The sequence below is a fragment of the Lynx rufus genome, unplaced genomic scaffold (genome assembly GCF_022079265.1).
Source record: "Lynx rufus isolate CCGP_SWC_20201006 ecotype Redwood Valley unplaced genomic scaffold, mLynRuf1.p SCAF_7, whole genome shotgun sequence".
Classification (NCBI taxonomy): Eukaryota; Metazoa; Chordata; class Mammalia; order Carnivora; family Felidae; genus Lynx; species Lynx rufus.
This window is the reverse complement of record NW_025814889.1, coordinates 127968084-127982067: the sequence shown is the minus strand read 5'-3', so window position 1 is coordinate 127982067 and position 13984 is coordinate 127968084. Positions and strand designations below refer to the sequence as shown.

The 13984-nt window shown below is 44.4% G+C and overlaps 1 protein-coding gene across 2 annotated transcripts in view; it reads left to right on the top strand.

Annotated features, from left to right (window-relative positions):
* LARGE1 (LARGE xylosyl- and glucuronyltransferase 1) overlaps positions 1-5284 on the top strand; it is a 398411-nt gene extending 393127 nt beyond the window's left edge. For both annotated transcript variants that reach the window (XM_047066747.1, XM_047066746.1), the window contains exons 12-13: positions 652-847; positions 3670-5284. In XM_047066747.1, the coding sequence (XP_046922703.1) occupies positions 652-847; positions 3670-3867 (394 nt within the window). In that variant the 3' untranslated portion in view covers positions 3868-5284. The remainder of the gene's footprint in view (positions 1-651; positions 848-3669) is intronic.
* The last annotated feature ends 8700 nt before the right edge of the window (positions 5285-13984 follow it).

Here is a 13984-nt window from a genome sequence, read left to right as displayed (position 1 = left end):
GGGCACCGTGTTCTCTGGTAGGATCAACAAGCACACGCTCACCTGCAGTTCATTCCATATAAATGATACACGAATTCACCGACCCCTTCATTGTGAGAGTCTTGGCATTAGTGAAAGATGTACATAACAGACTGGGTTAGTTTCCTAAGGCTGCCATAACAAAATTGTACAAAGCGGGTAGCCCAACACGGCAGAAGTTTATTCTCTTGTAGTTGTGGAAGCCAGAAATCCAAAGTCAAGGTGTTGGCAGGTTCATTCTTCCTCCAAAGGCTCTAGGGAAGAATCCTTCCTTGCCTCTTTCCAGCTCCTGGTGGAGGCTGGCCAACTCTGATGTCCCTTGGCTTGTGGGAGCATCACTTCCATCTCTGCCTCCACCTGTCCATGGCATCCTCCCAGTGTGTGTCTCAGTGTCCACATTTGCCTCTTCTTATAAAGACACCAGTGGTTGGATTAGAGCCCACCCTATTCCACCATGATCTCATCTTGATATATCTGCAAAGACCCTCTTTCCAAATAGGTCCCATTCACAGGTACTGGAAGTTAGAGCTTGAACATCTTTTGGGGGGGACACAATGCAACCCACAAGGACCGTATCGGCATAAACCTTTCCTTCCTTCCTTTTGCCCAATGGCTTTTCTCTCTGTGACCTAGGTACCACGTCTGGACAAAAGGCCATGCTCCCACAAACTTCGCCAAGTGGCGGACTGCCACCACGCCTTACCGTGTTGAGTGGGAAGCTGATTTCGAGCCATATGTTGTTGTGAGAAGGGACTGCCCTGAGTATGACCGGAGGTTTGTGGGCTTTGGATGGAACAAGGTGGCTCATATCATGGAACTGGATGCACAGGTGAGACAATGGACTGTCATGGCTGTGAGGAAAGAAGCAGCCTAGACTTCAGGGCTGAAAGGGGACCTTGGAGGTGAGAAAGCAGAGCCCGAGAGGGAACAAGACATGGCCTAGGACCAGAAGTGAGAGAAAGGCAATGCTAATTCTTAGGGCTGTTGATTTCCAAACCTTCTTTCTCTACATTTGGGTGAGAGTTCGATTCCTGACCAGGACCCAGGCAAGTGTGAGTGTCCTGTGACAAAACATTCCACCCCCCCATCCTTACCCAATTTAATGATGAGGATGAAAAATCGTCACTTAGCGTTAGAGCCATATAAGTGGCCCAAAGCATTTTAGGAGTTCCAAATGAGTGACACAAGGCTTGAGGCTGAGGGGCAGCTCATTATTGTACGTTATAACTATAAGTGATGGTCTTTAGACTGTATTTAATTGTGAAACACTTTCATTCATTCAATAATACTTATTAAACACCTGCTTCAGAAGAAATCAGTCGAATTCCAACAGGTTAAACCAGGAGTCTGCAAACTTATTCCACAAAGGACCAGATAGAAAATTTGGGGACTTTAGGGGCACCTGGGTGGCTGTAGATTAAGCGTCCGACTTCAGCTCGGGTCATGATCTCATATTTTGTGAGTTCAAGCCCCGCATTGGGCTCTGTGCTGACAGCTCAGAGCCTGAAGCCTGCTTCAGATTCTGTGTCTCCCCCTCTCTCTGCCCTTCCCATGCTCATGCTGTGTCTCTCAATAATAAATAAACATTAAAAAATTTTTTTTTGAATGGGGGGCTTTGTGGGGCCTACAGGTCTCCTTCTCAACTACTTAACTCTGCCTTTGTCATTAAATGGTAGGCAGTATCTAAACCAATGAGTGTGGCTGTGTTCCAATAAAACTTTATTTATAAAAACATGCAGCAAGCCGGACATGTTGCAGTTCATCAGCCCCCGTGTTAAACAAACAAAAGTAAAGTTGATCTGGTTAAGTTAGGAGAAGGATTCCTGGGCCTCTCAACTCCACCTTTTTCTCTTTGTGTCTATTCTCCAAGGCACCTGTTCATGGAGCACAGTGCACATACTTCTCAACAGGAGCACCAAATTCATAAAAAAAAAAGCAAGGTTGGATATGCTCAGTGCTGCCTGGCCTGAGAATCACCTGGAGAATTTTCCAACAGCTCGTTATATTTGAGAGCAGTCCCAAGTGGTTTTAATAAGTATCTAGGGTTGCAAACTACTTGTGTAGATGGAAGGTTGTAGACTAGTGTCCATATTTAACAACAGAAGCATGACTGATAGTATTCATTTTGTCATTGATACTTGGAGGTAGTCTAGTGCTACTCACAGACAGAAATGTTTAGTCTGCCTCAGCTTCTGCTTGAACAAAAAGAAAAGTACTATTTTTGTATCCAGCAGTGTGGTGAAGTGAACTGGTTCAAATAAAATTAATTTTTCCAGCACTAAAACCTGGGCTTTGTTTGTTTTAGGCAATTTTGGTGGGATTCTTGAGCATTTCTTGCTTTATTTCCCTTTTTTGCCAGTAGCACAGCCAATTTTGCCCTTTCCAGTGATTGAAGGAAATAATGAGGTCATACCTGACAGGTAATCCAGCCACACCTACTGGGGCTAATGGGATCGGTGAGCTTCTTTGTCCCTGTAGGAGATGTCGCAACAGCTAAGCACTGACAGTTCTTGCATTTTCTTTTCAGGAATTTTTCTTCTCCTTACCATCACCTGTCATTTCTTGCTGCGGTCAGTGTTCTTCCATCTGTAACAGACGCCTTTCTCCATTTTTTTTTTTAATGTTTATATATTTTTGAGAGAGAAAGAGAGACAGAGAGAGTGAGAGGCAGAGAGAGAGGGAGACACAGAATCCGAAGGAGGCTCCAGGTTCTAAGCTATCAGTACAGAGCCAGAAGCAGGGCTTGAACTTGTGAACCACAGATCATGATCTGAGCCGAAGTCAGACGCTTAACCGACTGAGCCACCAGGCGCCCCTACCTTTCTCCATTCTGATTTTCCCTCTCATAGTTTATTCTGATCTGTTCTGGGCCGGGAAACTAGATGATCAAAGCCTATCAGACATTATGTCCAAAACCAGAATACACAGAGTCTGAGTGAAGGTGCACTGGATTCTCCTTTGTTACACGTTCTAAATTTATGTCACCCATTTGGGCTGTTTGGAGACATTTTATTTTTGGTCTGAGTTTCTGTCTGTATTCTGCCAAGCGGAGGCCCCTGTATGGCGATGTGACGTGTAAGAAGGATAGGTAGGCAAGAGCTTTGTTCCTAATGAGCTTTCCATGAAAGCTCATGGAATCTATGAGATTCCATTTGGGATCTTTTTTTTTATTATTCCTTTTTTGTCCCCTCTTGTGTACTAGTATGTTAGTCCGTCACACCTCATCAAGCCCTACGAGAAATCACATAAACAGACATCATTTAATTGAGCAACAGAGTCTCTCGTGGCTTATGTCATTCTAGAACAACCACGTGGGCATGTGCTCACATTTATCAAGAACCTTTCATGGGCCATGAACTCTGCCCAGCATCATCCACACATTATTAGTCATCTTTCAAGGTAGGTATTATTACTTTTATTTTATAGATGAGAAAACTAAGGCATAGAGAAGCCAAGAAGTTTGTCCAGAGTCAGGGAAACAGCCCTGCTCTGTCCCTCTCCAGCCTGGCAGGCTTTCCATGGCCCCACCCTCCTTGCTGACATCATTCCCCACTTCATTCAGTCACTTTGTCATTTGGTCATGCACTTGGGCATTCATCATGCATTCTGGAGGGTTCTTGCAAGCGCTCTCACACTACTCTTGTCTTCCAGGAATATGAATTCATCGTGCTGCCCAATGCCTACATGATCCACATGCCTCACGCCCCCAGCTTTGACATCACCAAGTTCCGGTCCAACAAGCAATACCGCATCTGTCTCAAAACCCTGAAGGAAGAGTTTCAGCAGGACATGTCCCGCCGCTACGGCTTTGCCGCCCTCAAATATCTCACGGCTGAGAACAACAGCTAGCACCAGGAAACCCACCCCTAGGGAGAGACCTATTCTGCAGGGGAAAAGCCACTTTGCTATTTGGGGCCCAGCCTTCAAACTCAAAATTTGAGCAATGCTTTTTTGGTTTGTTTTTATTTGTCTCTTTGGCCCAACAAAGCCGCCCACATTACAGAGATCTGGGACAAGGATCCAGCCAGCTCCTCTCTGCTCCACAATCTGGCATTCCCAGAATGTGGAAGAGTAGCTCATCGACACAGTCTCTTCAAGAACGGGACACAGGGGTGTTAGAGGGAGCAAAGGGGTTATCCTACTAAAAAGCCACAAAACCGAGCTGGTCTTTAGGGATGTTCTTGTTGCTTTTTAAGAAAGGGAAGTCAGGGTGCTGGGGGTTAGCGATCCCAGAAAATAAAGGCAAAACTGTCTTTTTCTCCAGAGGAAACTTTCTTTTGTGTCCTGCAATCTAGCTGTGTATCCAAGGTGGGGGCCATCCAATGATCTGAACCAACCATGTGGAAAGACCCAGTGGGGACATTATACTTGGTGGGACCTGGAGGTGGGGTGGGTTGGTTCTTTATCCTCAAGGTCGCTCTTGTTTTGCTTTGATTTGTTTTCCTTTGAGGGGATTTTGTTTGTTTGTTTGTTTTTGGTCTGGGAATCCAAAATTGAAAACTTGATCTTTTAAGTCTCTGAAAGAGAATCTGCTGCGTCAACCAACATCCCCTTATGAGCAGTGGCCCAGCAAGGAGGACAAGAGTCTTCAGCCAGTATTTAAACATGGGCAGCCCTCTTCAGGATTCTCACTGAGGCCCCCGTGACCTTGAATTCCCTACTCTCCAGAATCCAGGGGCTAAGACGGGGACTGTGGAAATAGGAAGACCATCCCGTCTACAACCAGTCACATTTTCTATTGGCAGTGACCGCTTCCTGAAGAAAGGGCTCTGAAGGGGCTGCTTCGGTGCACATGAAAGGTACGAACCTCCCAGGCCTTCAGAAGAACTTTAATAGTTCACACATGCCCAATTCCGAAGATTCACATGTCCCTTTGGAGACCTTGAGGAAGAATGTGTTGGGTTCCTCCGACTCCGTGCTGCTTCGCTGCGGGTGGGAGGAGGTCACAGCCTCAGGCTCCCTCTGGGACCTGTCCAGAGGGCAGGCAAGCACCTTTACCATTACAAGGATTGAGGAGACGCTGGACTTTTTACCCATTTTCTTGAATCTTCAATATTAATGTTGTGTTTACATTGATGAGAACAAAAGTCCACGCCCTCCTCTAGGCTGGGCTGTTTGTATTGAGTTGCAATGTGACCAGCGAACGCTGCATTCAATAAACGAAAGTACGGACTGTGTCTCCCCCGCTCCCTCCCTCCACTCGTGTAAGAAGCTGCAGAGGGTAGCTCCAGGGTAGAGAGCAAGATCGATAAACAGCAACTTTACACTTTGTGTTCTCCCGTTTTGTTTTTCTCACCATTTGAACCTTAACCTTGTTTTCTCCTTTTCTGAGGTTAGATCTCACCACACCCTCTGACCCTCAAAGCATCTTCAGAGTCTCCGTCCAGCTTCTGTCTCGGCACGGAAGCCAGGTGTTTTATATCTCAGATGCTAGCACGTTAAAACCTGGTCGTCAGTAGCAGAGTGAGCCTCTAAGACTCTGTCCTGGTGGCCATGTGACACCCCACCACAATCTGACCTATGAGACCCTTCCATGTGTTATATGCCCAAGGGGAGATTTCACTCAGGTTGATTTTTAAAAACTTAGGAAAACAATCAGTAAGACTCACCCTCACACAGATACGGATAAGTTTGTGTGTCTGTAGGCATGTGTGTATGTCATGGTATTACATACATATAGCATATAGGTAGCATGCATATCACAATATATGAATACTGTAAAAAGTAGACTATCACAAAAGTATTCAAAGTACATGGTAAAGTCCCCTTTCTCCATAGGTGTGTGAGAGCCAGCCCCGACCAGCTGATGAGGACTTACTGTGTGCATCTTTCTCCTACTCTTGTGTTTGAAATTGGCCATGATGGAAGTATTTACACCATGGGAAATCTGAAAACCACAAATCAGGGCACCCCCCCCCCAAGAGCTGATTGTTAAACATTTACCAGCACACCAGTGCCTTTTTATTTTCGTTGTGTACACACACACACTCATTCACTCACTCAAAAACTCTCTTTTCTAGAGAAGATCATTGTTAATAGATGTAATTTTTAATTAATCACTACCAGCTACTTGAGCCAAGTGAGAATATACAGTAGTACTAGCTCTTTGATGTTAAAAATCAATTTTTAATTCCCTAAAGCCTTTTATGTTTTAAATTTTTCACAGCCCCTGGATCCTGCCCAGCCACCTTGCTTTTACTTGCGTTTCTATGGGTATGAGAATGACCATATCACTTACCATGCAGACTGGGTCACCTCTGAGAAGAAGAGAAGGTACTAAGTGCTTTGAGACAATAAGTATAAATTGGAGGACAATGTAGCTTCATGCACACTGAATTTATTAAAGCCCGAAACTGACTCTCCGCACCAACAGGAGAAAATCCCATTCCCCCAAAGACAGGTGCCTGACACAGTGAAGCCGGTCTCACTTAAGGCTAGAGCTCAGATGCTAAGGCCCAAGTTCAACACAGAGGCTGCCAAGTCAGTGGAGGCTGAGGTCTGCAGAGCCAACAGAAGGAACTTCCAGAACTTAGCCCACAGCGGCATCTCACTGCACATCCCAGTTCAAGGGTGGGGGGCGCTGCCTGTGGGCAGAGGCGATCACTATCGATGTGGATTCCCTAGAATCAGTTCCCCAGGGCAAAACAAGCTTATAAATGGGCCACACGGATGTTTTCATGCCTAAAGAAGCCAATACCATCTTGGCTTTCAGCTGGGAGGAAAAAAAAGTTCTTCTCATTTAGCCCCCATACTATTCCCTGGAGAGCTAAGATTTATCAAGTAACTACTATGTAAAAGGGCCTTTGCATGCATTAGCTCATTGAATCCTTGCAGCAAGGCTGCAAAATGAAAATTACTGCTTATAGATGAGGAAACCGAGGGAGCTCTGGGAAATTAAGTAGCTTACCTGAATTCACATCAATAATATACGGCAGAACCAGAATTTAAACCCATGCCTACTTGGGTGGATCCAAAACCACATAACCTGCAATGCTCCTTCCTTCCCCAGTAAGAAAGAAATCTATTAAATATTGGCCAATGAGAGCATTTGAACCTATATGGAAAGAGTATTAGATTTCTAGACTTTCTCCAACATCCATCCAATAACACTGTCTAGACAGCAATCTCCCCTAGAAGCTCTAAATCTTGCTATGCTCATGGACTTCCTGAAAATTCATGTGAAATAGGCCCGGCAGTCTATAATCATATTTAGACATGGCTGGGATCAACTCTAGGAAGCAGTAATTCGTTCCCTGAATGTGTCTCCTGGGTTACCTCCTAGATTACATGGCACAGGTCGAGACACTATGTTTTAATCTCGCCCTTAGACCCGAACTCAGCTTGCTGCTTCAAAGTGATCTGAGTGTTGAGCTGATTTACAGAGCACATATTTGCCGAGTTGACTAATAGCTTCTTTGTACCCCATCATGAAAGGACAGACCCTACTTTAATTCTGTTCCTTTCAAAGACTCTACTGTCTTTGAGTTAAGGCTTCATTTGTGGTCACCCGGCCTTTAGGGAGCTCTGTGTTAGTGGAAGAAACGTGATTAAAATCCCCTCCAACACGGCTCCTGCACGCTCTCGGGGAAGATAAGAGCCACCATTTACTGAACTAAGATTTCTATGGTAGTTGGCACTGATGAATCTTCACAGTGGCATAATAATATAAGGAAGGTTTGACTATCCCTACTCTTTAGCTAATGGAACCAACCCCTCAGAGCAATTATGTGAGTTGCCCAAAATCACCCAAGTTGTTCATGAAGGTTCTGGAATTTGAGCCAAAATCTGGCTGACTTCAAAAACCCATGTCTTTCCACTCTGTGCTGCTGTCTCCCCATACGACATTGAAATCAGTTTGGCTACAGGCTTATGCAGCCACATCATCATGTAGTTCATGGTGATAATGCTTTTTTTTTCCCCTTGCCTTATTAATCGTGTGTTTATCTTCAATTTAATGCCATTGAAGTTTATGAAATGTCAGTTATCCACTAAGTGCATTCTAAGTAGTTTCAGACCCATAGAATCTAATGTCAGAGATACCATGGTTTTTGTCTTCATTCATTTAACAAAAATGTTCTTAGTAAGAACCCCCCCTCCCCTGATTTCAAGGAATGATTGGTAATATCGGAAAGGAGATAATGGGGGCACCACAGAAATGTTGGGTTTCTTATTGTGACTATTTGATGGAGTTGGTCCTTGTTTTTTTCCAACACAGTCTTGAGAGATGGTGTTTTCTGGAATGAAAGGAGGTCGGTCAGTTTTGGGAAAGTGTTTCCCAAGGTTTGGGACCAATGAGGCTGGGATGATGTCATGGAATGACTGACAGAGTTTGCCCAGAGAAGAATTGTCAAGAGATTCCTGGGTACGTTATGCTGCTGAAATTCTGAAGGAAGGAAGGAAGGGCTCCAGTGGTGGCGTCAGAGTAATTTCACTGTACTAATATTTCTGTCTTCATTCCACAAAGAATTTATGGAGCATCTACTGTGGGATGTGCACTGTGAATGCAGCAGCGACCCAGGCACAGCCAGCTTTCAGGTAATATATTTACCTGGAGAGCTAAAAAACATACAATGATGAAATAGGTTTTATTACATTCAAGTCAACAATTTTAGGTTTTTTGGTGTTTTGTTTGTTTTTTTAGACAAAGAGCGCAGGAGCGGGGGAGAGGGACAGAGGGAGGGAGAGACAGAGAGAGAATCTTAACCTGGGTATGGAGCCTGACTCAGCTCAATCCCACAACCCTGGGATCAGGACCTGAGCTGAAAGTAAGTCAGATGCTTAACCGACTGAGCCACCCAGGTACCCCAGATTATTTTTTTTAAACTTACACTTGCATATAGAAGAGTTGTAAGAATAATACAAAGAACTGTATGCCCTTCACTTAGATTCAATGATTGTTAACATTTGACCACTTAGGCTTTATATCTGTCTATATTTTTTCTGGAACCTTTAACAGTGGATTGTAGATGTCACACCCCTTTTAATCTGAATACTTTAGCATGTATTTGTTTTAAAGGACATTCTCATATAACCATGATGCAGTGATGAAATTCAAGAAAAGTTTGCTACAATATGATAATCCATTACACAGTCTACATTCACAGTTTGCTGATTGCCCTAATAATTTCTGTGTCACAGTAACCACATCCATCCCACCTCTAACTCCAGGGTCCAATCCAATCTAAGACACATTGCATAGTTGCCTACAGTCTCTAATCAGGAATAATTCCTGGGTCCTTTGCACTTTATGACAATGACATTTTTGAAAAGCACAGTCATTTTGCAATAGTTTAGTGTTTTGAATGAGAAATAGATATACATATACAAAGCAATTCATGAAATAGGTACATATGCATGTGTGACTTTTTAAATTCATTAAGATTATATAGTATATTGTATAACATAAAATTGTATGGCAAATAGTGTTAAAGAAGCCAGTCCTCAGAAGGTTCACCATCAATGTGTGTGCATGTGCATTGGTGAGATGGTCCAATAGGTGGGATGCTATGGCAGGCAGCACATGCAGCCATGGGGACACATCACTAACCCCACTTAGTTATCTTATCACCAATGAAAGTGATCATTTTCTACTTGAAATTTAAGTAGTGACTTTTAAGCTACACGCATTAGTCGAAATGCTTTGTGTGTTAGGATGAATGCATATTACGTGTGGATGTAAATGTGGACATTTTTAGCTCAGTTTCTCAGATCTACAAGAGAAAAGATAAAACAATTCAAGAATTCTTACCTTCTCCCCCGACTTCATTATGTATGGACCCACATTCACCAACTTATTAATATTTTCAACCTCCCCAAAGATTAATACTTAGGTAGAGCTGTGCAACTAGGTTTCCTTCCCCATGAATATTAAGGTCAACATCTAGTAGGATCAGAAATGTCTTCCAAGTAGGTGAGAGAAGACTGTCTGACCCACTGATAACCAACACCCTTGATGCGGAAGGACAATGAGCCCTCTTTGTATACCCTGGCTTGGTAATCTGGCCTCAAAACCAAAAGCCCCACTCAAAAGTGCCTGTTTTCCTGGTAGTCCCTGGTCACTGTGTTATACCAAGCTAGCCACTCTCAGATTCCAAAGCCCCAGGGGCCCCTCCCTGAGGCACCCTGCAGTCCTGCGTGGCTTGTCTATATGCCTAAACAATGGCAACCCCGAGCTTGGGCATGTCATTAACTCTGAGTTCTTTGAATATAAAAAAACCTATGTCTCGCCCAGAAGAGACTGATGGGAAACCTCCAGTTAATCCTATCTGACAACAAATCCACTTCAAACATTCTAATATTGCTCAGGGCTACCTGAAGCCATCCCAGCTACCATTTATGTGGCACTTATGTGCTGGTGTGCTAAATTTCTTCTGTGGTCTGGAGGAATCCCATGAGAGGAGGGATTATTTTCATAGATGGGGAAACCAAGGCTCAGTGGAAGTACTTGGTAGGGCCACAAACCAAACACTATTTTTCTGACTCCACAATTTTGGTGGATGGAAGTAAATGTGTATGGGGTGGGGGGCGAATCAGTGGACAGGAGTCTCTCTGCTGGTCTCTCGCAGCATTCCTGAACCCAGTGTACATAAAGCTAGACCTCATGGTCTCCCTCCCCGAGAGTCCAGGTCCTCTTCTGTTGCTTGGTGTTGTGAACCATTCTGAACGATGTAGGCAAGGATCAGAGCTGGGAAGGAACGGGGTGGACAGACATTTGCTGACTAGTATACAATTTGCATTATTTTATTTAACCAGCAATAGGTGCCTCCTTGTTAAAGGTAAGAAAACAGAAGCTCAGAGACGTTAAACAAGAGCCGTGAAAAGAGCCGGATCTAGGTACTCCAGAGCTCATGATGTTGCCAGTTGTCTGCACTGTTTCCCAGGGATTTGGCTAACACAAGGTCGTAGAATCTTTGTTTTTCAAAGGACCTTAATAATGAGAAAAAGCCTAGTCATCAGTGGGGTGTGTTTCTTCTTTGGCTTATAACTAGTGCTTTTCCAACATTAACGTGCATGGATTGTGAGCATTTATTAAAAGCTGATTCAGTGCAGGGCGCCTGGGTGGCTCAGTAGGTTAAGCATCTGACTTTGGCTCAGAACATGATCTCGCGGTCCATGGGTTCCAGCCCTGCATCGGGCTCTGTGCTGACAGCTCAGAGCCTGGAGCCTGCTTCTCTCTCTGTCCCTCCCCCACTCATGCTCTGTCTCTCTCTCTCTCTCTCTCTCTCTCTCAAAAATAAACATAAAAAAAAAAAAAGCTGATTCAGTGTGTGCATCCCCAGATTCTGCATTTCTAACAAACTCCCACGTGATGCGGAGGCTCCTGGTCCACACACGTGATATGGTCTCATGCCTTTAAGCATCACTCAGCTTCTTTTCAAATCTTTGTGGAACTCTGACAGCATGCCTGGCAGGCATCACTAGATACCTCGGAAAATTGCCGTTCAGGAGATTGGTTCATTTTTAAGAAACAGTGACTAAGGTTCAGCAACTGTGCCGGGTGGTGGTAATTCAAAGATGAAGTAGACACAGTCCTCAAGCTCATGGAACCACCCTCCCCACCCTCCCTCCCCGTGTCCAGTAGGAAGAGAGGCGTGTGATGAGTGACATATGGGGAAGTATCGGGAGAGGGGCTGAGGGTGTTGTGGGAGCTTGGCAGAAAGGAGCTCACTCCAGGCTGGGCTCCTGGAAGGCTCTCAAGACAGATGACTCCTATTAAAGAAAAATTATTGATTGACACATGTTAAGATGGTAAGGATGGCTTTATTCAGGTGTTAAGACTGTTGCAGTAGGGGAGAGATACTGAGCTCAGCTCCAGATACAGGGGGGATTTATAGACAAGCTGAGTGGGGGTGGCGGCGGGGGGGGGGGGGGGGGCGGGGCGGATTGGTAGAAGGAAAATCACCAAGAGGAGACCTCAAGGGTAGTGAGAGTCTAAACCAAATTAGCAGGATTCTTGCCCGTGCAGATACAGGACTTATGCATCAAAGGCAGGGGTGAAGAACTTGGTCAGATGTCAAGGCTGATCATCTGTCAAGGGTAGAGGATTCTTACTAAGCTAACTTGTCAGCAGGATTCTTTGCTACAGTGGGCTGAGCTCACCGCAGAACGGGAACAGACCATGTCACGAAGAGGGCTCAGAGGAGCCCATACAGAGTTGGGTCAAGGAGAGAGTCTTTGTCACATCTGACAGAGGACAATCACTGGCCTAAAGAACAGGAGGCAAACCTGATTTAAGTGGCCCGCCCAGCAGGGAGAGACCTGAAACTGGCTTGTTTTTCTTTACCGTAATTCAAGTCTGATTTTGCCGTGAATGGATTACAATATGATTTTATCCTGTGGGCTCCAAGAGCCTTACCGTCAGGACTAAATGTAGTTGGTGAATTTCAAACCATCCCTCTGACCTTGAACAAGACATCTCTTGAGCTCAGTTTCTGTGTTTATAATATGAGGCAGTTGGTTGTGTGTGTCTCTGAACACAAATTCTGTTACACCATTTTGGTTTTGATTTGCTAATGATTTTAGGAAGCACTTGGGTAGTGCTTGCTATGTATCATAATTCTAAGCACCTTACATTTAGAAAATTGACTAGTAAATTAGTTTAAGTAGTAACCTTAGGTAGGTACTATTACCAGACCTATCTTGTGAAGGGGCACATTGAGGCACAGAGAGGTTAAGTAGTTTGCCCAAAATCACACAGTAATTAGCAGAGCTGGGATATGAATCAAGCAGGTTGGCCCCAGAGTTCACATTCTTTTTTCTTTTTTTCTTTTTTTTTTTTTTAAATGTTTTTGAGAGAGAGAGAGTGTGAGAGCACACAAACAGGGGAGGGGCAGAGAGAGAGGGAGACACAGAATCTGAGGCAGGCTCCAGGCTCCAAGCTGTCAGCACAGAGCCCGACGTGGAGCTCGAACTCATGAACAGTGAGATCATGACCTCAGCCAAAGTCAGACGCTTAACTGACTGAACCACCAGGTGCCCCCAGAGTTCACTTCTTAACCACTATGTGCTACTGCCTCCCTGATGGGGAAAGAAAGATGCAATTATAACAGATTCCTCATTATGCATTTAATATCTTTGCTGGGTGTATCAGTTTTCTATTGCTGTGTAAAAAAGTACCACTCACTAAGTGGCTTAAAACAATACACATTTCTTATCTCACTGTTCCCAAGGCTCAGGAGTCCAGACATGGGTTGGCTGGGTCTTCTGATCAGGGTCTCACCAGGCTGCCACAGAGATGCTAGCCATGATATAGTTCTCATCTGGAACTCAAGGTCCTCTTCCAAGTTCACTGTTTGTTGGGAGAATTCAGTTCCTTGTGGTTGTACGACTGAGGGTACCACTGTCTTTTTTTTTTTTATTATTTATTAACTTTTTAAAAGGTTTTTTTTTTTTTTTTTTTTTTTTTTTGAGAGAGAGGAGTAGGGGAGAGGCAGAGAGAGAGAGGAAGACAGAATCCGAAGCAGGCTCCAGGCTCTGAGCTGTCAGCACAGAGCCTGATGTGGGGCTCAAACTCACAAACCATGAGATCATGACCTGAGCAGAAGTCAGATGCTTAACCAAGAAACCCAGTCTTAGGTGCCCCTATGCTTTTATGTTTTTAATTAAAGTATACAGTGTTATATTAGTTTTGGGTGCACAATATGATTCAACATTCCTGTGCAGTACTCAGTGCTCAGCACAATTGTACTTTTTTTTTTTAATGTTTACTTATTTGTTTTGTGAGCGAGAGAGAGCAGGGGGAGGAGCAAAGAGAGGGAGAGAGAGAGAATACCAAGCAGGCTTCATGCTGCCAGCACAGAACCTGACACAGGTTCAAACTCACAAACTGTGAGATCATAACCTGAGCTGAAATCAAGAGTTGGCCACTTAACCAGCTGAGCCACCCAGATGCCCCTAACTATACTCTTAATCCCCTTTGTCTATTTCACCCAGCCCCCACCTCCCCCCACCCCCCCACCCCTCACAT